This window comes from Halichoerus grypus, chromosome 7 (assembly GCF_964656455.1).
Source record: "Halichoerus grypus chromosome 7, mHalGry1.hap1.1, whole genome shotgun sequence".
NCBI classification, from domain to species: Eukaryota; Metazoa; Chordata; class Mammalia; order Carnivora; family Phocidae; genus Halichoerus; species Halichoerus grypus.
The window spans coordinates 147,295,173-147,320,997 of record NC_135718.1 but is presented as its reverse complement, the minus strand read 5'-3'; the positions used below and the strand labels follow the sequence as shown (position 1 = coordinate 147,320,997).

The window sequence follows — 25,825 nt, the reverse complement described above, 5'->3', positions numbered from 1 at the left end:
TAGGAGTCTCCAGGTACCTAGTTTGCATGAGAATGTCTATATTAAAAGTCCCTGTCCTTAATGATAAACACATCTTCATACCTAAAGCTAAGACTTATCAGAAACATGAAACTATGCGATCCATTATGTATTCAGTCTTTGGAAATGCCGAGCTACACCAGGTCGTTATACAACAGCAATCCGACAAAACTCCCTCCCCAACCCACCTCTCCCCTGGCCTCCCCATCCTAACGTCGGCCGACCCCTCACATCATACGGTTGTTCCGGTGGGAGCCCAGCCACAGAACTCGAGGGGAAGACTCAAGAGGTAAAGTAAGAATTCTGCATGGAGTACAGGTGGTCGATGGGGTTTCCCACCCGGGACTGCAGGGGCCCGGCTTCTGAGGTTGCTAGGAAACAGTCACCCAGGTTACTGAGGGAGGTGTCGTCACTATCCAGGTCGTGGAAGAGGGGCTCGGCACCTGAAATGGAGAGGAAATGGTCGTGAGGGTCTCGAAGAAGGGACTCCCTTCGGCGCTAGGAATGGGAAAGCCCCCCCCCCACCCCCGTGCTGCGTGCTGCGGGGCAGGTGGAGGGAGAGCTGTGAGGGGAGCGGGAGGGAGGGAGGGGATCCCTGTCCGCAGATCTCTCAGGGCCTTAGGGGGCCCGGGTGGAAAGCACAACCCCTGAAAACAGGATAAACTAGGTTAGGATAAAGGGCCGAATGGGGTGCAGCAGAAGCAAATGTCAGAACGTCTAGACAGTGAGTTTGGGGAGTGGGCAGGACGCGGCAGGGCCGGCTGGAGAGGCAGGGGCAGGGCTCTGGCAGGACTCGCCCCCCAAAATGGTTCTTGAAGGAGGCCCGGGACTAAGACAAGTAGCGGGGCTGTGAAGGAGGCTTGTGTCACCCCCGGGGGTAACACGGGTCCCTTCAAACAGCAACATCAGACTGAATGCCTGCTGACTCCCGGAATGTGTCCTGCAAAGGACAGACGGTTAGGTGCCCGCCCTCCACTAATTTACACCCTTGATGGAGCAGCCGGTAGGGCAAACTGTGGATCGCTCCAGGAGCACTGTGACAAGAATAGAGGTGTCTCCATTTCAGCCTTGACTCATGCCACCTGCTCAGATGTATCTATGTATGAATGAGGGTCAGTGAAGTCTCTGCAGAGAGCTGGATCTTAATCCTAGTTTGCTGTACACATCACATGGGAGGACAGGGGTTACTTCAACAACAAACAATGTTTTTTAATGAAGGCAAAAAAAGCACTTTGCTTGACAAAATCTGTGAGCTGAGCCATGTATCTCTGATTGATACTGTTTTGAAGGTTTGCGAAATAAAACTGTATTTTTAGCCATCGGTGCAGTTTATCACAGATTACACAGATTAGATGCATTACGTCGGCCACTGACCTTCTCTGTATAAAAATGCAGTGACCTCTATTTGGCCCTGAGATTGAACTTCAGCCCTCCACTCCAGAGCTCGCCCACCTCATCAGAGTGCCCTGGCCCAGCGCTGACCATCAGCTGAAGCAGCAAGCAGGGTGAGTGGGGGAGGCTAAGCTATCCACACACCCAACGTTTAAAGCAACCCCAGATTGGAGGGGTGGGGTGGGAGGGGGCAGGGGATGATTTCACTTCACAAGTCAGGTTGTTTCAGGAGTTAATTTAGAGCACTTAAATAGTATCGGTTCAATTAGAAAGGTTCAATTAAGGCCTCTGCCCACATCACTGCGGAGACTGCTTACGAGCATGTGGGACCAGGTATGAGATGAAAGGAGGGAAATCTGACCACAGCAAACAGGTCTACAATGGAAGTACAACCTCTTATTTAAAACCAACAAGAATCTTTGAAAAGGAGAATGAGTGGAAATATCACTAGTGACTATGTGTGTTGGTCCTTCTTCTGTAGCCACTGGTTAGATGATTCTAGCAGCACTTTCTGGGCACGTATTCTGCTTTGCTGCCTCGGGGGAGCATCTGGGAACTGTGCGGATGCATCGGGGAGGGAAGGAGAATCCCATGCAAGCAGGTTGTGAGAGGTCCCTGCGGGGCTTGAGTACATCTTACCATATGGGTGCATGTGGTCTCCCGGCATCTGGGGTGGGGTGAGGCCCTGTCGGAAGGGGTCTGAGCTGTAGACACTCTGCTCGATGGCCAGGAGCTGCTGTGGGGTGGGCAGAGCCGTGTAGGGGTTCATGATCCCTTCCATGGCAGCATTCCCACCGCCATTTGTCTGAGCTGGAGGACAGAGAAGAACACATATCATTCCCCAAGTGCAGCCAGGGCCCCACGCTGGGAGAGAAGGCAAAGAGCATCTTCAGAACTTCATACGCCCCACTGCCCAGTGTCCCTGTCCAGCACCAGCCTTTGCTGCAGCTTTGTAAGGAGGAGTGAGAGGGGCTGGTGCTGGTGATCCTGGGAGCCCCAGACTTGGGGTGGCACGTGCTGTGTCTGCCATCCCACTGTTGCCCCACCACACGGACTTCTCACAGGCCTGCTTGAGCAGCCCGGCAACATGGCGGCCGGCCTCCCCGGGGCCAGCAGTCCCGCAGAGCTCAAAGCAGAACCTGCCACATTTGTCGTGACCTCGCCTCAGAAGTCACTCCCTAGGTCAGCCCTCGTCAGCATCCAAGGAGACGACACAAGGGTGTGAACACCAGGTGGTGACAATCATGGAGCGCCATCTTGGCTGTGGAACCGTGGTGAGATCATTTTACTTCCTGGCTCATTTATAAAATGGGTGGGTTAGCCTGGTGGTGGGTATTAAGGAGGGCACGTTCTGCATGGAGCACTGGGTGTTATATGCAAACAATGAATCATAGAACACTACATCAAAAACTAATGATGTAATGTATGGTGATTAACATAACATAATAAAATAAAATTTTAAAAAAATGGTCTGGAACAAGGCGACATCAGTGGTTCCCAGCCTGCGCCCACCTCAAGGGCCATCAAGGGTCAACCTCAGAGAAGAGGGATGGGGGAGGTGCAGTTGAACTTGGAGAGCTTTCTCGAAATACATCATTAAAACCAAGGCTACATATGAGTTTGGCAGCCACTGGAGGTGATGGATCTAAAGATCCTTCCAGCATCACCCCACTGAGAGCCTGTCAATCAAGTGGGGTTCACGACACCGGCCCCGCTGACCTCATGGAGCTGATAAATGTGCTTTGGAACAACTTGCTACACTTGTGTAGAGAATTTTCGGAGACTGGAGGACTCCCTTCCTGCCTCCACATCTTGCTGTGGTTCTCTGAACATCGGCCCATGACCTAGAGACTCTACTTTCCACGGCTTCTACTTTCTTAAGTCTGCCCTAGGAGTTGCCCTTCGAATTCTTCCGAGTCTCAAGCACTCTGAGTTTGTGTTCTCATAATGCCTTGATGCGTTCTTCCCCCACCCTGAGTGTGCTGGCCTATGGGAGTCGACGTGCATGGCTCTTCCATGTCAGTGACCCTCTCTGAACTTCCCAGGGGCCCAGTGCGACAGGGCTGGTAGGTGACATTATCCCACCCCGGGGACAGATAGCCTGAGGTGCCAGGAGACAGAAAGGCTGGTCCCAGATCAAACAGCTCTGGGGGTGGAGCTGGGGCAGCATTCGGGTCTCCTGACCAACTTGCCCCAACAACCTTCCCCGGTCCCCATGTCCTTGTTTAACTTCTCTCTCTGAGCATCTATCTTGCTGTTAAGATACTGTTTGGCCTAGAAGATTAAGAAGCCAAGAGAACTCTGGGCTGCAAGAGTCAGATTCTAGATTGAGCTGAGCCCAGGTATCAAGCACAAGGCAAGGTCCATCATGCAAGGGCAAGGAGCCCTGTCTAGGGGCCTGAGAACAATTGTCACAGTCATGACCTTTCTCAAAGTGTGGTCCATAGGGCGGCAGCAGTGGGAGTCTGTTAAAAATGCAGAATCTCAGGGCCTAGCCAGACTAGAGGAATCAGAATCTGTACTTTACCACATGTCCGGTGATTTATGTACACACTGAAGGCTGACAATTCCTGTTTGAGGTACAAGCAGACCCCTCAGGGAATCCCGCTGGATGGCTGTTGGGGGCATATCCCTTTAAGAATGACACGGTCATAATATAGTTCTATTTGATTTTTTTTTTCCTTTACTCCCTTGAAGAGTCCCACAACCTGTCCCGCTTCACTCCCTTTCCAGTCCTCACACCAGACCTATTAACCACAGCAGCAAATGGAGGGTGCACAGGAAGGGAGAGCTGGGGTGGCATGGCCCTAGTGGAACCGAGGTTCAGAGACCTATGCTCCGGTCCTGACTCACCCCCTATTCAGCGAGGACCCCGGTCAGCCTTGCAGAGCCCTTGTCTGCTCATCAGTGAGATGGGTACAAAGGACTTCTCTGCTCCCCTGGTGGGGTGGGGGGTGTTGTCAGACTCGGGTCAGTGTGAGAACGCTCTTTGAACTATGAACGTGCCCGACGAGGGAGAGGGTTACTGTTTTACTCGCAGTATTTTTACTGTTTTATGTCATTTTAGAAAGGGGTAAGTCACAGTGGTGTCCTCTGTCAATTGATTTGCTGGGAAGGAGGAGGATCTGGGTGTGTCCTGGGCTCTGAGGGGAGTCCTGCCACAGTCCCGGGGGCTCTGGAGAAGGTTCGGACCACCTCAGTCAGCCTCCCAGGCCCCAGCTCGGTGCCCTCGACCCTCTCCCAGATCCCCCGGGGCGCGATCCTCGCTGGAAGAGCCTCTGCCCTCGGTGCAGACAGGGCTTCGCTGAGCCCAGAAGTGGCCTTCCAGCAAGAGCCGAGTGGTGGGCGAGGCCTGGACCCTCGCAGGCCTGGCTGGAGGGGCCCCGCTTACCGGAGCTCAGCCTCTGGGTGTTCTGCTGGTCCTGTTGTTGCTGCTGCCTCCGGGCTAGCTTCTTCATCTGACAAGGAGAGGGGTGCAGGGTTAGGGGGTTGGAGGCGGGGGGCCGGCAGCAGGCACACAGGCCCCGTGCGGAAAGCGGAGGGACCACTCCCGCGGCCTGACTCAGGACAGGAGCCAGCCGCGAGGCTGTCCACGGCTGCTGTGGGCTCTTTACCCGCTGCCGGGCGCAGTCAGCTGGCTGGGAAGCACCAGGCCGCTCACAAGCACAGGGACTTCCTCTCAGCAGATAAACACAGCTGCTTGTGTTGTGACAGTTTCCGGTGAGCTGTAAGTGTGGCACGTGGGGACCGCAGGCAGGTCTAGCTGCACGGCAAGGGGCTGCTGACAGGGTGTCGCCTGGGACGTGGCACTCCCCGCCCACTCCCCCCATCTGCTGGCCCTGGTGTTGGAGACTCCAGGTAAGGAGCTGATCTCCCAGAGCACCCTGTTACCACCAAAACTTCCCGGAAGGAGCATCTTAACCCAATGCTTCTCACACCGTGTTCTGTGGAACGTTACGGTCCCATGAGACGCTAACAAAAACAAGCAAACATTTCTCAGAGCTTCCAACTCCTCTCCTTTATGAATCTATTAGGTTACGGGGCCTCCCAAACCTATGGAGACATGGAGTCCTCTCGGGATGGAGTACGTATCAATGGCCCTGTGCTGAGGAATTCAGTTAGGGCAGCACCGTGCTGTCTTAGCCAATCGTGATCAGATAATGAGATATGAATTTACCACCCACTATAGATTAGGACCCCCGACATATGGGCCACGGGCCGCATGCCTTTTTAGGGCCAGGAAACTAGATGAGCACAAGGTCTAAAATAAATGAAAGACTATGGCGGGGCAATGCAGACCTTGGTGGGATCCGGAGGACAACATGACGGTTGGGGTGTATATGGGGGGCACTGAGTAAAGGCATTCATGCCACCACGCTAGGATATGGCCTCAGTCCTGTCACATATGTGCTATGGAAGTTTCTCTCTGCAATTTTAAAAGAACTTTGGTAGCTGGGTTAGATAAAGGTGAATGAAAGAATTCGCTTTTACCAGAAGACAGAAAGACGTTTATTCCAGCAGACGGCTGGCCAGATTCACAGTCATGGCCACTAGGAAAATCAGTCATTTCACCAAAACGAATGCCCCGTCTCTCCCCTTCTGCGGGGCTGCTGGGGCTGACAGGACCATCGATAACAAAATTTTTGAATCAGGAGAACTACTCTATCCAGTGAGTTCTGGTTCGATAACCCAACCGCAAGTATTTATTATTTCAGGAAACCAGCCACACAGAGACGAACGACAGTAGGAAGCAGATTACCTTAGCTCTCTGGTTCTGGAACCACACCTGGACGACACGGACACTCAGCCCTGTCTCTGCGGCCAGGGTCTCCCTCACCTTGACAAAAGGAACATTAGAAATAGAGAAACACTGGCATCTCAGGTGAGGGGGCAGAACATTCCCTACACGGCGCATTGGGAGGCCCGTAGGCCGCGTCTTAAATGGGAGCGGGCTGGTGTTTAATGGCCAGCATGATCCCAAACACAAGACCATTGCTTCCCTTGAGGTGGAGAGAGGTCCTTCACCAAGTAAACAAAGGAAGGGATAATTAATTTAGATGTGCATTTCAAGAGGGGTTTCTCTGACTCTAGAAATTAGGCCTTCAAGTGGTTTTGGAACATTAGCAAAATCTATCATTGTCCTTTAAGAGTCACATCCACGCCTATGTACTGACCTACTTAAGAAGAACCGAGAGCGAAAATCACTTTGCAAAACAAACGGCTCTCTCTTGTTCTCATCTGTCTCAATTCACTGACCTACATTTTTGGTTCTGTCCCTCATAGCTCTAGGTGACTTTGGGTGTTTCATGAATATTCACATTTACTGTTATCCTGAGTGAGCCCCACTCAAGGAGAATAAGACCAGAGCCATCTGGAATCTGCCAGAGCGAAAGCAGTCAGCTCTGATCAGCACGTGCGCTGTGGCCCCACAGAGACAGGACTGTCGAGATCCCCACGAGGAAGAGATGGGTTGAAACATCTGCCCTCCACGCAGACATACGCTGAGGGGCAGGCAAGGTGGCAGGAAGGGAAAAGGCGAGAAGCTCAGCCTTTCTGAGAGCGAGGCTGAGAGACACCGCCCTCTTGCTTAGATTCTGGGGGGACATGGGGTTGAACGCCTAACACAGGAGCAGAGAGCTCACAGGACGCCTTGGGAAGTGGCCCACCTCTATCACCTCACTGGGGCTGAGGCCTAGGAGAAGTGAGATGATTAAACCAGATCTTTAAAACACATCCTTCTGCTAAGCCAACTAAAATAGCAGTGTGCCCCGGCCCTACTTCCACCTGCTGAAACCCTATCCATTTTTCAGGGGCCCGGCTCAAAAGCCACCTGTTCCACAAAGCCTTCCTGATTCCCCAGACAGAAGTGACCTTCCCCTTCCCCGGGCTCCCACGGCTCCCGGCTGCCCCTCTGTAATGGTCCTCACAGCTTTCTCCCCCATGTTAGTTATGTGCAGACGCATCTCTCCCCCGCTGGCTGGGGGCCTGCAGGCTGCCTGGCCACCAGCACCAGGCACGGGGCCATGCAGAGGCTGGGAGTCTAATACGTGTAGAATTAGTAGTAATAGAAGGAGGTGATCATTTGTCCTTGCATAAACCTACTTTGGGGCTACTTTACTTCCTACCAGCACCTTCCCTGGAGCCTAGGGAGCGCAAGGGCAGAGAGAGAAAGAGGTCGGCAGGAGGCCAGAGGTGGTGGCAAACTGTATTATTGGTCAGTTCCGCAAATATGCCCCCTCCCTGCCCTGCTCCCACAGGTGGGCCTTCCCCCCGCCTCACACTGGGTTAGCTACATGACTTGCTTTGGCTCATGGGATGTGTGTGGACACGGCACGTGTGATCCAAGGAGAGCCTTTCAGTGGTTTTGCCCGGTGTGACTTGGCCTCCTGCCTTCTGCCATCCTCATGGAAACAGCGTGCTCCTTCGGCCCGGAGCCCCGGAGAGACAGGTGGAGCAGGCCTGAACCTGAGCCCCGCTGGGCCACCGCCAAACCACAGTCCAGGAGCAAGAACACAATGTCCGCTGGAAGCCACTAAGCTTTTGTTTGTTTTGACAGCAGAAGCCGACTCATACAGATAGAGAAAAACAATGCTAAGGTTTTTAAAAATGTATTTCCTCCACGAGTTCCAATTTAAGAAGTGCTTATTTGTATCGTATCGGTAACAAGAGTGAGCATATGGCCGTCAGTAAATGGCGGGTCCTTAATAAACGGGCACAGCTGTTTGTGGCAGAGACTGCTGATTGTCCCCGATACCCATTCTCTCCTTCCTCCTATTAACAGTTGAATTCCCAAGCTTTAGCAGGGCATGTGGGCACCCAGGCAGACTCGTTTCCCAGCTCCCTCAGAGGAGGTGTGGTCAAGGATCTTGGGGCATGCCTTGCCCTCTACTTCCTCCTTCTCCAGCATGGTGGCTGGAAAAGATGGTGGTACCTACGGCCCCTTAGAACCATGTGACGGATAACAGAGCTCCCTGCTGATCTTGGGTTGCTCATCTCTGGGCTGCGACATAAGATGGAAACAAACTCGTACCTCATTAAACCACAAAAGCTCACAGCAGACCCATCTGTCACAGCCCCAAACTGGAAACAACCCACACACCCATCAACAGGTAAATGGACAAAGAAGCTGTGGTGCATCCATACAGTGGAATACCATTCGGCAACAAAAATGAATGAACTAAGACATCAGTGAATCCCAAAGTCACCATCCAAGTGGAACAAACTAGAGCAAAAATAAATAAATAGATTTCTATTAGCCACTATATTTTTACTCTCCTTGTTACAGCATCTGGGTCTATACCCTCCAACTGGTACCTACTGTTGTTCTTCTTCCTGTTGCTCTCCATGAATTGAGCCAGCAGCCACTTGAAATGGGTATAGATGCACAAAAGTATAGGGAGATCCTATTATCTCCCTGGCCACACCGTTAGGGATCTGGGGTCTCCAGTAGGGCTCAAGGCTATAGACTCTATCTGAACAGCCTCCCTCACCACCCTGAACCCCCCACGTGTGCCCATGGACACTCCAGGGGAGGGCAGTATACACAAACAGTGGGGCCCGGTCCCCTTTCCCCTCTTCTTCCCCCCCGTACCTTCCTGCACGGCTTGGAGGATACTTCAAATGAGGCCTTGAATGCTCTCCTCTGTTGGGTTGTCAAGATGGTTCTGGGACGTTTGGGGCGCTTATGGTCTTTGCCGTCTTCAGTGGCTCCTTTCCCTGCCCCATTGGCTGACTTGCAAAGACTTTCTTCATCATCACTTTTGCCTAAAAGAAGCAGAAAATACTGTGTTAAGGTCTTCAAAGCCACTTCCTGGAGCTGTGTGTTATTCTATAACAAGGCACTCGGGTCCGTGTTCCCAGGATGGCTTTATAGGTGAGTGTAGTAACCTCTGTGGGATTGACTTGAAAGCCTCCAGGAAAGGACCAAGGAAAATACCTCTAAAATCCAGAAACAGCAATCAGAAAGTCCGCCTTTATGGCTCCGAACTTTCTCCCAGGATAGTGTCCTAGCTCCAAAGTTACTAACTGTGTGACCTTGACCAAGGTACTTAACTCTCTCTGACTCAGTTTCTTTACCTGCAAAACTGGAACAGAAGAGAACCTACTTCATCGGAACAGTTGTAAGGATTAAATGAGTTTACCGATGAGGCACTCAAAACTCTGCTTGGCATATAATAAATGCCCAATAAGCACTGGTTATTAATGTTATTTCTTAGATGTCATTTTTTCAAGTCTAGGCCTGGAGACGTTTTGTATAATTTCCTAGACACTGTGTCTGAAATTCTAGCCACTGCCAGGGGGTAGAAAATATTACTGTTTAAAAGGCCATAGAGGACCAGCATTAGATTACTTGCAGGGACTGATAACTGAGAATAGATATAGCGTAAGTAGTTAGCCAAAATTGCTTGTGTATAAAATAACTACTAAAGTAAACTGTATTTATATTTGTGTGGGTTACTTCATAAGCAGTGAGCAGTAGGAGGAGTAACCTTTGAAGGAAGCAAAGCCTTCAGTTACGTCACGTTCTCTCCCAGACTTCCTCGTGCATCCCATGGACCTCATGCTCCTGAGAAGATGCTTCTAGGGTCTGCGGAATACGATGTGAGGGAGACATTTTCCTACTTTCAGCATTAAAAGCCATTGGCAGTTATGTGCCCAAACAACCCCCACAAGAACCTAGTTTCTCGCTGGGTCTTCACAGAGCTCAGCTGTCCTCTTTCCTCCAGTGGGAAGCCCCATCCCAAGGGTGTCCCCAGCTCTGGTGTCCTGATCCTGGCTCTCCTTCTGGACACCTCAAGAAATCCAGGTGGAGGGGACCCTCCATGTGTGAGCCACACAACCCCTGTTCTTCATCCCACCCTCCTCTGTAAAGGATGCTCATCTGCATATGCCATTTTCATTTAGACTTCTGTTGACTATTCCATCCGAAGGGACAATGGCTTCTTTTCTCTATGAACCTTTAGACATAGAGTTGGAACAAGAAGGGACACTAACTTGTGAGTTTCTTGAGGGCATGACCCTTTCAATGTCATTGAGCAGGTCTGACGTAGGCACATCTAGGTCTCCATCCAGCTCGGCCCCCCCATTATAAGCGTGGCGCTATGGGAGTGCGGTCACGCACTGGGCCTCAGTTTCCCCAGGTGCACCACCGCAGCAATAACACACACCTGCCGGTGGCTCAGGGGTAGTGCTATTGTGGGCAAAGCAACTAACACGGTCCTGGTGCACAGGAGGCTCGAAATAGTTGTGGAAAGAATGTCTTTTCCTTTCTGCTTCAACCCCCTCAAGAGTACAGGGGAAAAACTCAGAAAGATTAAAGAAGAGATAAAAGAGGAAGAATCCTCATGACAAGGAATGGCTACTCTGGCATCTTCACCTCTGAGGCAGCTCTTCCCTGGGGCAAATCCAGTAAGCTGACCTCAACCATCCCTCCATAGGAAGGGGTTTTAGGATCTTTCTAGAAGGATATTTTCAGAATGGCAAGAAAAAAATGAGCCCATAAGAACTAAAAGCCACAGGGTAATAAGAAGACCCCACAAGAAGAGAGACAGTGGGAAAAAAGCCACTGACTTCCCACATTCACCCTTGCAAGGCCCTATACCCCACTGCTCAGAGACCTCCTCTCCCCAAAGCCCAGTCCTTCCCTGAGGCCAAAAATTCTGTCTGCTGCTGGACTCCCAGGGTCAAAAGGATGCTCTTCTGGTACCTGTGAGGCCTTCAGTGAGTTTTCTTTGGAAATGGACTGACACCCCCACCACCACCCCCGCAGGAGCATACAGACCTCCTGTAAGGCCAGCGATGAACGGGGGCTGAATCTGGAACAAACGACTATGAAATCCAACGTGCAGCCTACATCTGAAAATGCACTTGTAGGCTTCACTGTCTTGCACACCTAAAACTCCTGTAACACCGTATGTTAACTTTGCTGGAATTTAAATTAAAAGCTTAATTTAAAAAAAGGCGTTGGAACATATAAAATATTTTATCAGATAAAAACAATAAAAGAAAATGCAACCATATAATTTAGGAACCTCACGTGTTATAACCAGTTTTGTCCATAAAATGATATTTGCAAATGTCTTCTGGAGTCAGTCTCTCTGACAGTCATTCCTCACGTGGTCCGATGCGAATGCTTATTGATAACTAGGAGAACAAAACTCATGAAAATGTAAGGTCTAAAATCATGCTAGATTCCTTGATAATGGCTCATATACGCTGCCATCATTTGGGAAATCAATGTGGGCTCTGGAGTCATCCAAACTCAGGTTTAAATTCTGGCTCTGCCCATTATGATGTGTGATTTTGAACAAATTCTCAAGACTCAGTTGTCTCATCGGGGAGGGTGACAGGGTTGTTGGCATTAAATGAGATGATACACGTAAAGGGTTTAGTGCTGTCTAGAATGTAACAGGTGCCTACTAAATCATCATCATCATCGTCACCATTATTACTTCAACATAAAAGAATTCTTGATCCGAGACACATGTTTTCTGTTAATAATAGTCGCCTGTCGACGGAAGTCGGAGTTGAGGTTTTACAAACCCAGCGTTCATTTCTCTCTTTGCAGACATGACCCCAGCCAACACTGAGAGTTGGTTGTGTAGCTGGGAGCCTGTGAGTGCTTGCGAGAAGGAAGGTGAAGGGAGGGAGACGGGGCTGGGCCGGTTCCAGACGGAAGATGTAATTGCTGAAATTTGTTGGGAGCCCCCGAGGCAGGCTATCTGAGGCCCCCCTTGTCTGGGATACCCATACTTTCCCCAAGAGCTGCTACTCCATCATGGAACAATGGGGAGGAGGAAAGAGAACTATCTTGTAGGCTGGTCCCTGGTGCCCACTTTTGGAGGATGTGGAGAGCACTATGCGTGGCTCATTCATCCTCTCCCTGTCCCTGGAGGAGGAGAGATGAAAACATTTGTTTTCAGAAGAGGAAGGAGAAGGGGGCCGGGGGTGGGGGAGGAGGGGCAGGAGGGGGAGGACAGAAAGAACAAGATTACGATTGGTCTCAAGTATTTCTATTGCTTTTGGGGTACGTTTTCTCCCTTCGATTCCTATTTTCTGCTACTAATCTCTCTCTCTCTGTCTCTCTCTCTCTCTCCTGTCTCCTCAGGTCCCACCTTTTGCCTTCCAAGAAGCTCCTCATGCTCTAGACCAGGGGCCTACAAACTTCTTTTTTTTTTTTTTGTAAAAGGCCAGACAGTAACTATTTTACTCTTTGCAGGCCTCACAGTCCAGTACAACAACTCGACTCTGCCATTAGAGCGCAGAAGCTACAGACAATATGAGTAGGCATGTCTTCCAAAAACGGGCCCCAGGCCAGCCTGCATACCATAGCGAGCTGATCACTTTCTAGACCTCTCCTGACCTCCTGTTTTCCATCAAAACTTACATATCCTCCGTCCTAGTCTTTCAAGTTCTGACTCTGGGGACAGGGAGCTCTGCTGATGGACACCGAGGAGTCAGTGATGAGCACAGTTGGATGGGTTCTCTCCCACGGTCAAAAACATCTATGCATTGAACAGAAAATGCCTCCAACTGAACAGTCACTGCTGTGGAATTCCAGGTGTCCTGGCAGAGCCGAGCGAGAGATTCTGAAGACGGAGCAGGGAGGGACCTTCTGGCACTTCTCAAGGTGCCGACAGATGCCCAGGAGAAGGCAGACCATCACTAAACATCGCCCTACTCCTTATCTGCTGGGTTGTAAATATTCCGGGCAGAACTGCCCTCTCACTCTCTTGGGGAACTTCCAGGCTGCTCCTGGGATGTTCACCAAGGCTCCCGCCTTCTCTTGCCACAGCGACAGGCCTGTCAGACTCGGACCCCAACTTCTCCATAAAAAACACGCAATGCCTAAGATACACACTTATCGATGGGCCCGAGAGAAAGAAGTGTTCGAAAAGAGCTAGGAAATTTCTCCCAGAACCCGCAGGAAGCCTGGAGAGCAGAAGATGAAGCGCGACTTTGAAATCGCAGAGACGTGGGAGTGCAAGAGGGAGCCGGCCCCCTCTGTTGCCAGTGCTCCCACACCCAGACGCAGGTCAGAGCGATCCCTCATAATTTAAGCTGACACCCCTCAGTGGAGATGAAAGGAACACCACTCGCTGTCTCCGACAACAAATGTCAGCATCCCTGGAGGCCATTTAGACACAAACACAGCATAAATCTGACTCCTAGTGGGGAAGGCCAGAGATTAAGTCTCCATGCACAGCCTACCATAGTGAAATGAATTTGCTTGGCATAAAGTTTGAACATGTTTCTCAGGGTCTTTCTTTCCCCTTTCTCATAAAAAAAAAAAAAAATCTGGAATGGCTCAGGGCTGTTGCTTCCCCCTTGCCTGGCCCTCCCACTCGTTTATGACAGAAGCAATCACAGATGAAAGACCCAGCCGTGGGTTATGGCCCCGAGATGGGCTGCCACTACATGTGGGGCCGCATAGATTCATTTCAGGTTGTTGGAAAAATCCCAACGGCCCATAAACAGGGAAAGAGATATCTGAGCTTGGCCCAGGAGGTGAGGGTGGTGGTGGGAGGGGTGGGGGAAGAGACCCGCATGCTCGGGAAGGGAGAGGCAGGAACAGGCCTCAGATGCTGCCCCCATGATGAGCCTCATAAATGTCCTTCAGGCCTGGGGAGGAGAGGAAGGGTCTGGGACTTGCTGTGGCGGGGGCGGGGAGGGAGAGGAGGAAGGGCGGGATGTATGAAGACAGGAAGCTATTTCAGTTGCTGCCCTGCACTGCAGGATCGGAATTCCTTTCTCCTGGAGCCGAACGGTGGTCAACTCTGGATGCAGTGCAGCATCTAAAATCCAAGAGGCAAGACGTGAAGTCCTCTAGAAGGGTCGAGTCCCTGTACTAGAACTAGTACACTTTCAAACTACTGTTTGAAACTACCTTGCACGTGGTTCTGCAAGGAGGTCTCGACTCCGACCAAACCCAGGTTCCCATGAAAGATCAGACTTGGAACCGGTTCATTGCATCATTTCACTCAATAAGCATCCATTCTGGGCTCGTGTCAGGCACGGGACCAGGACAACCCTGGGATGTGCGGATGATGAAGACTCACCCTCTCCTCTCACAGAGATCTCAGATTAGGAAAGGGGAATTAGATCCAACGGCCAAAGAATGATAACTCTGCTCAGAGGAGCTAGGGGAGGGGACCGGAGAAGGTGACATCGTGCAGGTGTCACTTGAACTACAAATGAGTCACACAAACAACGCACAGCAGTTCCAGATATAGGAGATGGGGCACCGCATGTCACAAGAGCAGAACTTCCAATGGCATGGGAGCAAGACATCGACCCGGGCGGGGGGCTCATCAAATAGCAAGTGTGCGGGCACACGGCTCCAGCCCCGCACTGCTCAGTGCACTGGGAGGGGTAACAAAGACCTCAGACATAACCCCTTGCTCTTAAGGAACAGAAAACAGGGTTAGCACATACGAAACAATCAAAAATATCACATAGAACTTGGCTAAGTTCTTTGGGCATGGTGAGAAATGTTAGTCCAAATGTGGGCAGTTAGAAAAGATGCTTCCGTGAGCCAGAGAAGCTAGTGGCAGGAGCTTAAACACGGGGACGAGGGAGGCGAGGTCTTCCAGAGGCCAAGGGCAGGAAGCTGGAGCTCTGGAGGGCTCAGCCTGCCTTTAACCTCAGGAAGGGGAAGAAAATGAATGCACACCCAGGGACCAGGACAGGGAACCTCAGGGCCTCATCGGAGGGTACACAACTTAGAGGAAGAAGAAATACAGGTGGAGAGGGGCCCCAATATCCCAGAGCCGATGCTGTCAGCAGTGATGAGATGAATGACAAGGGGAATCCTGTGGCTGGAGCTATGTGGAGAAAGGGTGGACTGGGGAAGGCCCAGACGCCAGGCCCGGAATTGCTGGGCCCATGTGGGGTGACGATATCCACCCTGAAGCCCGGGCTGAGGAAACCGCTCAGGTCCCAGCACTAGACAGGGACCTTGAAACAGAAGACAATGCCCATGTCCCAAGCACCAATTCTGTGTCAGCCCTTTTGTGTCCAGGGTACACATGTCCTCTCATGTCCATGGCAATGCACACGACAGGTAGTACCATTCATTCTGCTCCTGCCCAAGGAATAAAGACAGCCTCAGAGAGGTTCAGGAATCTCCCCTCCAACATGCAGGGCCCCCGCGGCAGGACCAGGTTTCATCCAAGGCCTGTCTACTTCCAAGCCCAGGCCCAAGGTGCTCCTGCAGTGAGGAGAGAAACAGACTTTTTTTTTAAGAGATGGAAAGGAAGAAGGGGGGAGAGGCAGAAGGAGGGGGAGAGGAAGAATCTTAAGCAGACTCCACGCCCAATGCAGAGCCTGACACGGGGCTCAATCTCACGACCCTGAGATCATGACCTGAGCTGAAATCAAGAGTCGGATGCTTAACCGACTGAGCTACCCAGGCGCCCTGAGAGACAGACTTTTTAACCAGCAAACCAGACATAAGTAAAGGACAGTCACCTGTGCATATCCTGGCCTAAGAGTGGCGACAGTCAGATGCTCTGTGTCCCACAGTCCACTGAAAGATCACTCTTTATATCAGAGGACACATGGAATGCTAGAAAGTAACTCTGGGCATGAAATGGGAGACTGGATTCTAAGGCCTAATTCTGCAACTGAGCTGTATACCCTTGGATGAAATTCCCCACATCTCGAGACGCCATTTCTTCATCTACAAGATAATATAAAAATCCCCTATGCTTACCTAATCCTTGGCATGGAGTCATTTTACAGTTGTATTGTTTGATCGTTTCTGTCACAACCCAGGAAGCAGGAAATGCGTATTTGTCTTTTTTTTTTTCTCCTTTTTACAGATGCATAAACTGAGGCCCAAGGAGGGAGTTGTACTGCCCAAGGGCACAGGGTTGGGATGCTCTGTGTTGTGCCCCCACATCCCCTCTCCCTGCCTCAACTGCCTCATGGGATAGTTATGAAGATCCGAGGGTCCCTGGTATTTGCAAAATATCCGGTGCTGGCCACCTAGAAGTGGCATCAGCGTTATTAAAGAGGGAGGAAAGAAAGGCTCACGGGAAGGCTTTCTCGGAGGTGGAAAGCCATTCTTTTCTGTCCAGAAGGGACAGAACCTCTCCTCCCTCCCCAACACATACCTTACCATTGCAGTCCCAGCCAAGATCTCCAATCACAGGGCACTAAGCCTTTCCAGAGCACAGCAGACAGAAGCCAAGTCCACGCCTGAGTCAGGCTGGAGGTCAAGTGTCTCAGAAAGGCACCTTTGTGCGGCCATGCCCACAACGGATGGGGGTTTCTGTGCCAGGCAGGGGGAGGGGCCAGCGGGCCAGCCAGGACCCCGAAGGGAGCTACAGCTCCACTCTGGGGATCATGGCAGCCACCAGAGCCTGGACACCTCGCTTGCTTGCCCCGGTGGGCTGGTGCTCGTGGGAGGGAACCTCGCCACCAGAGGTTTGTAGGGAAACACGACAGTATTGGTGCAGATTGCCGGGATTATTGTGGATTTGCATCAGTTTGGGCCTCTTCGCATTTGAATAGGCTTTATGCTAACACCTACCTTGCCCCCCCCCACACACACACACTGCATCTTTTCTCTTGAGTTCTTCTATCGCTTTCCCCGTTTTAGATAAACACACATCTACATGCAATCCAAACTGATAAGCACAGGTGCGAATGCTGACTGCCCCTATGCCCAGACTCGTCATATATGGAAATACTAATAATTGCGATATCATGAGATTCCTCTACACCAACATCACTGTATGCAAATCAAGAACAGACAAAAGCACTACACAAAAGCCAGGACTTGTGTTGTTTGGATTTGGCTAGCACCAGAGAGGGAGCCTGGAAGCCTACAACAAGCCAAATCAGGTATTTGGGGCTCAGGGCTCAGCCTCAGTAAAAGCTCATTAATCCAGATGCACCGATGGTTCACTAGGTGTGGGCTGTGATATGCACAACGTTGTCCTAGGTTAAAGGGGAACCTGAGTGGCTCAGTCGGTGAAGCATCTGCCTTCGGCTCAGGTCACAATCCTGTAGTCCCAGGATCAAGCCCAGCGTGGGGCTCCCCGCTCAGTGGGGAGTCTGCTTCTCCCTCTCCATCTCCTCCTCCCCCATTCATGCTCTCTTCCTCACTCTCTCAAATAAATAAATAAAATCTTAAAAAAAAAAAAAAAAAAAAAACATTGTCCTAGGTTACTATTAATAAGGTCTGAGTGCAATTGTTCTGGTTTAGAAACAGACTAAAGTGGATTGAATACTATATCTCTTTGGAGTAGTCCAATTTTGCTGCATTAATTACTAGTCCTCTGGAGGATAAAATTATCTGAGAAAATGAAACTGTTTCAAGTCAGGGTTGGGAGACAAGGAGTTAGTTATCTCTCCAAATTAAGAAAGACCCAGACAACAATCCTCTAGATGACTGCAGAGTTGAGTGAGTTGGTTAACACTGTAAATGTTCTCACGGGGAAGTGAATCCTCCCTGGACAAGTTCATCATGGACTTAATCATACAGAGAAGTTGCTTGGGTGACCACAGCTGATCCGACTGCCTATGCCCTTGGCAGAGACGTCCTGGTTGTGATTAGCCCTCTGCTGGTCTGAAGGGACAAGCTGAGGCCACTACCCAGGCCAGGTCTGTGCCTTCAGACTCTAATTCATCCCACAAAACACGGAGAGACTCAAAAGAGCAGGGAAAAGCGAGGTCAGACACACCGTCTCTGTGCTTACCTCCACCACTCACCGGCTATGTGATCTAAGGCCAATGACCTAGCCTCTCTGAGCCCTACCCTCCTACGTTGTAAAGTCAGGGGAATAAAGACCTGCCAAGCCACCCTGACAGGGTTTGAGAACTCAAAAGAAGGAGTAGGTAAAAGCACTTTTTTTTTTTTAAGATTTTATTTATTTATTTGACAGAGAGAGAAAGAGCACAAGCAGGGGGAGCGGCACACAGAGGGAGATGGAGAAGCAGGCTCTCTGCCGAACAGAGAGCCTGATGTGGGGCTCGATCCCAGGACTCTGGGATCATGACCTAAGCCGAAGGCAGACGCTTAACTGACTGAGCCACCCAGGCGCCCCTGAAAGCACTTTTTAAAAAATTGTAAAATACTATTAAAATGTAAGATATTTTCAATTTTCTTATTTTTACTGTGTCTCTTGATGGCTTAGGAACCTACTGCCCGTCCCCACTATGAAACTCACACTCCTCCTCCAGAACGTCCCATCATCCCACAACTACACCTGGGCGTGTGCCTACCACATACAGGCTCTCTTGCAGACACGGGGTGAGACGGCGTGGACAAGAAGAATAAAGTCTCTGCCTTCCTATCTCTGGTGGGAGAAGACAGACAGTGAATAAATAAAGGAAAACATAATTCAGTCTATGACAATATTAAATGCCGGGAATAAAATAGTATCATAAACTCTAAGTGTAGATTTTTTTAAAAATTCAATTAATTAACAAATAGTATATTATTAGTTTCAGAGGTAGAGGTCAGTGATTCATCAGTTGCATATAGCACCCAGTGCTCATTATATCACGTGCCCTCCGTAATGTCCATCTCCCAGTTACCCCATCCCCCCACCCCCTCCCCTCCTGCAATCCTCAGTTTGTTTCTTATGATTAAGAGTCTCTTATGGTTTGTCTCCCTCTCTGATTTCATCTATTTTTCCCTCCTTTCCCCTATGATCCTGTTTTGTTTCTTAAATTCCACATATGAGTGAAATCATATGATACATGTCTTTCTCTGATTGACTTATTTCGCTCAGCATAATACCCTCCAGTTCCATCCACGTCGTTGCAAATGGCAAGATTTCATATTTTTTTGATGGCTGCATAATATTCCATTGTATATATAGACCACATCTTCTTTATCCATTCATCTCGATGGACATCTGGGCTCTTTCCATAGTTTTGCTATTGTGGACATTGCCGCTATAAACATTGGGGTGGATTTTTTGAAAAAAAGTACTGCACGGGACTAACCTAAGACTCCTGTTAGGACGTACTTCTGGAGGCACTATAGCAGAACGGTTAAAAGCTGTGCTTTGGACTCAAATAGTTTGCTCCATCATTTTATCACTTAGCTGGTGCTCTTGGCCAAGCTGCCTGGCATGAAGTCTTGGTCTTCCCGTCTGTAAAATGGGGTTTAAAGCACCTACCCAATAGGCTAATTATAATAGTTAAACTAAACAATTTATGTATAGTATTTATGGTACTAAGCTTATAGTAAGAACGTAATAAATGCTCACTAAATAAATATCATTATATTTCTATTTTCCATATAAGTAGAATAAGCTTCTAGAAAACAGAGACACATCTAAATAATCTTTGTATCCTCCACAACACAGCACCATGCTGAGCACTCGGGAGATTAATAATTAGTTGCTAAATAGTTCATGTCCAATTAATACAGAATGGACAGAATGAAGCCAAAAGTCACACTGGCAATGCATGGCATGAACAGGCACACTGCAGAGTTCTGTCTTCCCATTTTTCACAAATCCATTCACCAATGCCAACCAACTTCCTGTAGTTACAGAAATTATTGGAGAATTACTAGTCATCCCCATACTTGGGGGCTCAGCTGGGATGAAATATATGCCCCTTAAACTATGATCTGAATTTCTCTTTCACATTGCTATTGATCCCATAGAGGGCCCTTGGTTTCATCACCATCCAGTTATGTTTTCATGAGGAGGAGAAGACAGCAGGCCGTAAAAAAGAGAAACCCAAAATTATGATAATTAGGGATAAAGGGAGGAAGAAGGGAAACCAAAGAAAAGAAAACTGGAAACGTGGACAGAGAGAGAGGCCAGCATCGTGGAGCAGGGACCATGGTGCAATCTGTCCTCTAGCCAGTCATCCGGTGACGGGGACATATGGTCCCCAAGGACAGCTGCAGGGAGGAGGGGGCACTTGGCCAGGAGGCCCTCAGCCCTCTTGGGCTGGGCTGCCCTTCCTAAGTGCAAGATCTTCAACTGACATTCACATGGCCATGGTCCTTCACAGGTTATAACACATGGGATTGGAAAACAAGTATTTTTTGCAGAAATTAACTATAAACTGAGTACAATTGTGTGTCATGAACCCCACTACAACCATTTGGAGAATATTTATGGTCATTACCCTTAAGTGAAATTGGGTGGCCTGAAATGATCCTGATGTTGAGGAAATCATCGCTAATAACACCATCATAAACACTTCATGTAATTAGTTAGCTTTGAATTTTTAACACTAAAAACTCTTCTCAATACTGTCATTGCTTATAAGTATAGAGTTTATCGTTGAAATAAGGGTAAGAGGAAGCATGGTGTTGCTCTGAACCTAAGACCGCTGTAATTATAGTCTAGACTCTGGAACAGTGGCTCTCAAATTTGAGAAGACCTGGAGAACTGGTTAAACAAGGATTGCTGGGCCTCTCTCCCTCCACCCAGAGTCTCTGGGATGCTGGGCCTTGCCCCCAGTAGGTCTGGGAGGGGTTTGTGACTTTCCATTTCTAACGATTTCCCAGGTGATGCTGATGCTACTGGTCCAGAAAGCACACTTAAGAGAATCACTGACCTAGAACATTCCTCCCTCTCTTGGCCTACCCCTACCCCTGCATGTATACACAGGGAGGTCCAGCAATCATAATAGTCTTTTTTTTTCCAGTTTTATCAAGAAAAAAATGACATCCCTCACTGTATACATTTAAGGCGGACAGCATGATGATTTAATTTATATATGTTGTGAAACTACTACCATAATAGGTTCTGCTAACATCCATCATCTCATATAGATACAACAAAAAGGAAAAAATTTTCTCCTCGTGATGAGAACTCTTAAGATTTACTCTCTTAACAACTTTGCATGTACCATACATCAGTGTTAGCTTAACATGTTGGTCATCATGTTGTACATTCCATCCCTAGTGCTTATTTATCTTGTAACTGGAAGTCTGTAACTTTTGATCACCTTCCTCCAATTCTCCCTCCCCCCAATATCCCCTCCTGGTAGCCATAAGTCTGATCTCCTTTTCTATGAGTTTGGTTTTTTGTTTTGTTTTTGTTTGCTTATTTTTTTAGATGCACATAGGAGATCATATAGTATTTGCCTTTGTCTGACTTATTTCACTTAACATAATGCCTTTAAGGCCCAAACATGTTGTCACAAATGATAGGACTGCCTCGTTTTCCTGAATAATATTGGGTATATATACCTCAACCTCTTCATCCATTCAGCCATTGATGACACTTAGGTTTTCCATGTCTTGGCTACTGTAAATAATGCTGTGAACATCAAAGTCTAGATATCTTTCCAAGATCCTGATTTCAATTCTTTTGGATATATGCCCAGCAGTGGAATTGCTGGATCTTATGGTAGTTCTATTTTTAATTTTCTGAGGATCCTCCATACTGTTTTCCATAGCAGCTACACCAATTGACATTCCCACCAACAGTGCACAAGAGTTACCTTCTCTCCACATCCTTGCCAGCATTTGTCATCTTTGTCCTTTTGATGATGGCCATTGTAACAGAGATGAGGTGATATCTCATTGTAGTTTTAATTAGCATTTCCTTAATGATTAGTGATGCTGAGCAACATGTCATGTGCCTGTTGGCCTTCCATATTATTTTCCTTGGAGAAATGTCTATTCAGGTCATTTGCCCATTTTTAAATTGGGTTATTTGGGGATTTTTGCTATTGAGTTGTAGGAGCTCTTTATATATTTTGGATATGAACCCCTTATCAGATATACAGTTTGCAAGGATTTTCTCCCATTCCATAGCTTGTCTTTTCATTTTGATGGTTTCTTTTGTGGAGCAGAAGATTTTTTTTTTTTTTTAAAGATTTTATTTATTTATTTGAGAGAGAGAGAATGAGAGAGAGCACATGAGAGTGGGGAGGGTCAGAGGGAGAAGCAGATTCCCTGCCGAGCAGGGAGCCCGATGCGGGACTCGATCCAGGGACTCCAGGATCATGACCTGAGCCGAAGGCAGTCGCTTAACCAACTGAGCCACCCAGGCACCCCTCTTTTGTGGAGCAGAAGATTTTTTAGTTTGATGTAGTTCCAGCTGTCTATTTTTTATTTTATTGCTTGTGCTTTGGTGTCCTATCCAAAAAATCATTACTGAGACCCATGTCAAGAAGCCCTGTTCCTGTTTTCTTTTAGGAATTTCATGGATTCAGGTCTTGCATTTAAGTCTTTAACCCATTTTGACTTAATTTTTGTGAGTGGTATAGAATATGGGTCCAGTTTCATTCTTTTACATGTCAATATCCAATTATCCCAGCACTACTTATTGAAGAAACTGTCTTTTCTCCATTAAGTATTCTTGACTTCCTTGTAAATATTAGTTGACCGTATGTGCTTGGGTTTATTTCTGGGTTCTTGATTCTGTTCCATTGGTCTATTTTTATGCCAGTACCATACTGTTTTAATGACTACAGCTTTATAGTATACCTTGAAATCAGGAAGTGTGATGCCTCCTCCTTCGTTCTTCTTTCTTAGGATTTTTTTGGCTCTTTGGGATCTTTTGTGTTCTACATAAATTTTAGGACTGCTTTTTTTCTACTTCTGTAAAAAAAAAATGCCTTTGGAATCTTGATAGGGACTACACTGAACCTATAGATGACTTTCAGTAATACTGACATTATTTTAACAATATTAATTCTTCCAATCCATGAACATGAGATATCTTTCCACTTATTTGTGTCTTCAATTTTTTTAAAGATTTTATTTATTTATTTAATGGAGGGAGGGAGAGAGAGAGAGAGAGAGCACGCGCGTGTGCACAAGCAAGGGGTGGGCAGAGGGAGAAAGAGAAGCAGACTACCTGCTGAACGGGGAGCCCTACATGAGGCTCAATCCCAGGACCACGACCTGAGCTGAAGGCAGACGCTTAACCGACTGAGCCACCCAAGCACCCCTCTTCTTCAATTCCTTTCATCAGTGTCTTGTCATTTTCAAAGTAGAGATCTTTCGCCTTAGTTAAACTATTCCTAAGTATCTTATTGTTTTTAATGCTGTCGTAAATGGAATTAATTTATTTCTTTTTCAGAAATGTTGTTGTTTAGTGTATAGAAATGCTATGAATTTTTGTGTGTTAATTTTGTATCCTGCAACTTTACTGAATTCGTTAAGTCTAACAGTTTTTGGTTGAGTCCTTAAGATTTTCTCTATATAAAATCATGCCTTCTGCAAATAGAGACAATTTTACTTCTTTCTTTTCAATTGATACATTTTATTTCTTTTATTTGCCTGATTCCTCTAGCTAGGACTTCCAGCACTATGTTGAGTAGGAATAGTGAGGGTGAACCCTTATCTTCTTCCTGGTCCTAGAAGAAAACCCTCAACCTTTCACCACTGAGTATGATGCTAGCTGTGGGCTTGTCATATATGGCCTTTATCATGTTGAGATACATTTTTTTTTTAATTTTTTAATTTATTTATTTGAGACAGAGAGAGAGCACAAGCAGGGAGGAGGGTCAGAGGCAGAGGGAGAAGCAGACTCCCCACTGAGCAGGGAGCCTAATGTGGGGCTTGATTCCAGGATCCCAGGATCATGACCCGAGGTGAAGGCAGCCACTTAACCGACTGAGCCACCCAGGCTCCCCGAGATATGTTTTTATTCTTGATTTCTTAAGAGTTTTTAACATGAATGGATGTTGAATTTTACTGAATGTTTTTTAAGCATCTACTGAGATGATCGTATCATTTTTTTTCATTATATTAATTTGGTGTATCACATTGATTGATTTGTGTATGTTTAACCATCCTTTCATCCCAGGGATAAATCCCGTGTGATCATGGTGAATGATCCTTTTAATGTGCTACTGAATTTGGTTTGCTAGAATTTTATTGAGAATTTTTGCATCTATCTTCATCAGGGATATTGACCTGTGGTTTTATTTCTGTAATTCCTTTTCTGATTTTTGGTATATGGATAATGCTGGCCTTGTAAAATGAGTTTGGGAGTGTTCCCTTCTCTTCAATTTTTGGGAAGAATTTGAGAAGGATTGATGTTAATTCTTTAAATATTTGGGAAAATTCACCAGTGAAGCCATTTGGCCCTGAGTTTTTCTTTATTGGGAGATTTTTATTACCGATTCAATCTCCTTACTAGTTATTTGTCTAGTCAGATTTTCTATTTCTTCCTGATTCAGTCTTGTAAGTTACACTTTTCTAAGAATTTTTCCATTTCTTCTAGGTTGTCCGGTATATTGGCATAGAGTTGTTCATACTAGTCTCATAATCCTTTGAATTTCTGTGCTATCTCCTTTTTCATTTATAATTTTGTTGATTAGGTTCTTTCCCTTTTTTTCCTGGTTAGTCTAGCTAAGGGTTTGTCAATTTTGTTTATCTTTTCCAAGAACTAACTGCTAGTTTGGTTTACCTTTCCTACTATTTTTCAGTTCTCTATTTATCTTTGCTTTAATCTTTATTATTTCCTTCTTCTGAAAGCTTTGGGCTCAGTTTGTTCTCCTTTTTCTAGTTCCTCAAGGCATAGAGATAGGTTGTTTATTCGGGATATTTCTTGCTTCTTAATGGAGAGGCTTGTTGCTATGAAATTCTCTCTTGGAGCTGCTTTTGCTGCACCCCATAAGTTCTGATGTGTTTCCATTTTCATTTGTCTCAGAAAAATTATTTCTCCTTTAATTTCTTATTTGAGTCATTGGATCTGGATGTCCATTTCTCAAGTTTGGAAAATTCTCAGCCATTACTGCTTTAAATATACTTTCCGTCCTTTTCTCTTTCTCTTCTCCTTCTGGAATTCCCATAATGCATTGTTTCTTTTCATTGTGTTCTATAATTCCCATAGGGTTTCTTTACTTTTTTTCATTTTTTTTTTGTTTTGCTTCTCTGACTAATTTCCAATGTCTTATCCTCCAGATTACTAATTCCTTCTTCTGCAAGGTGAGTCTACTTTTGAAACTCTCTATTAAATTCTTCAGTTCAGTTATTGTGTTTTTCAACTCTAGAATTACTGTTCGGGTTTTTTGATGGTTGCTATTTCCTTGTCAAACTTCTGGTTTTGTTCATGCGTTGTTTCCTAATTTCATTTAGTTTTCTGTGTTTCCTTGTAGTTCACGAAACTTTCTTAAGAAGTTTATTCTGAATTCTTAGTCTGACAATTCATAGATCTCAATTTCCTTAGGATATTTGGAGCTTTATTATTTTCATTTGGTAGTGTCATATTTATCTGGGGTTTTTGTGTGTGTGTGTGTGTGTGTGATCCATGATTGTTTACATCAGTATCTCGTGTATTTGAGTAATGAGGCTCCTCTTCAAGACTTTACAAGTTTGCTTTGGCAGAGAGAGTTCTTCACCAGTTAGCTCAGTTTGGGTTTCTGTGTGTGTCTGATGGTAATGTCTTTAGGTAAGTGGGGCCTGCTGCTATGGTCTATTTTGAGGTGAGGCAACTGTTTGAGCTCCAAAGATGGGGATGGGGGGGTG

At 47.3% G+C, this 25,825-nt stretch overlaps 1 protein-coding gene across 1 annotated transcript in view; it reads right to left on the bottom strand.

The window, feature by feature from the left end:
• Positions 1-226: 226 nt before the first annotated feature.
• Positions 227-25,825, bottom strand: part of LMX1A (LIM homeobox transcription factor 1 alpha) — a 156,427-nt gene continuing 130,828 nt past the window's right edge. The window contains exons 4-8 of the mRNA XM_078078414.1: positions 9,002-9,174; positions 6,170-6,247; positions 4,802-4,868; positions 2,050-2,220; positions 227-461 (exon numbers count right to left, since the gene is read on the bottom strand). Of these exons, the coding sequence (XP_077934540.1) occupies positions 301-461; positions 2,050-2,220; positions 4,802-4,868; positions 6,170-6,247; positions 9,002-9,174 (650 nt within the window). The 3' untranslated portion in view covers positions 227-300. The remainder of the gene's footprint in view (positions 462-2,049; positions 2,221-4,801; positions 4,869-6,169; positions 6,248-9,001; positions 9,175-25,825) is intronic.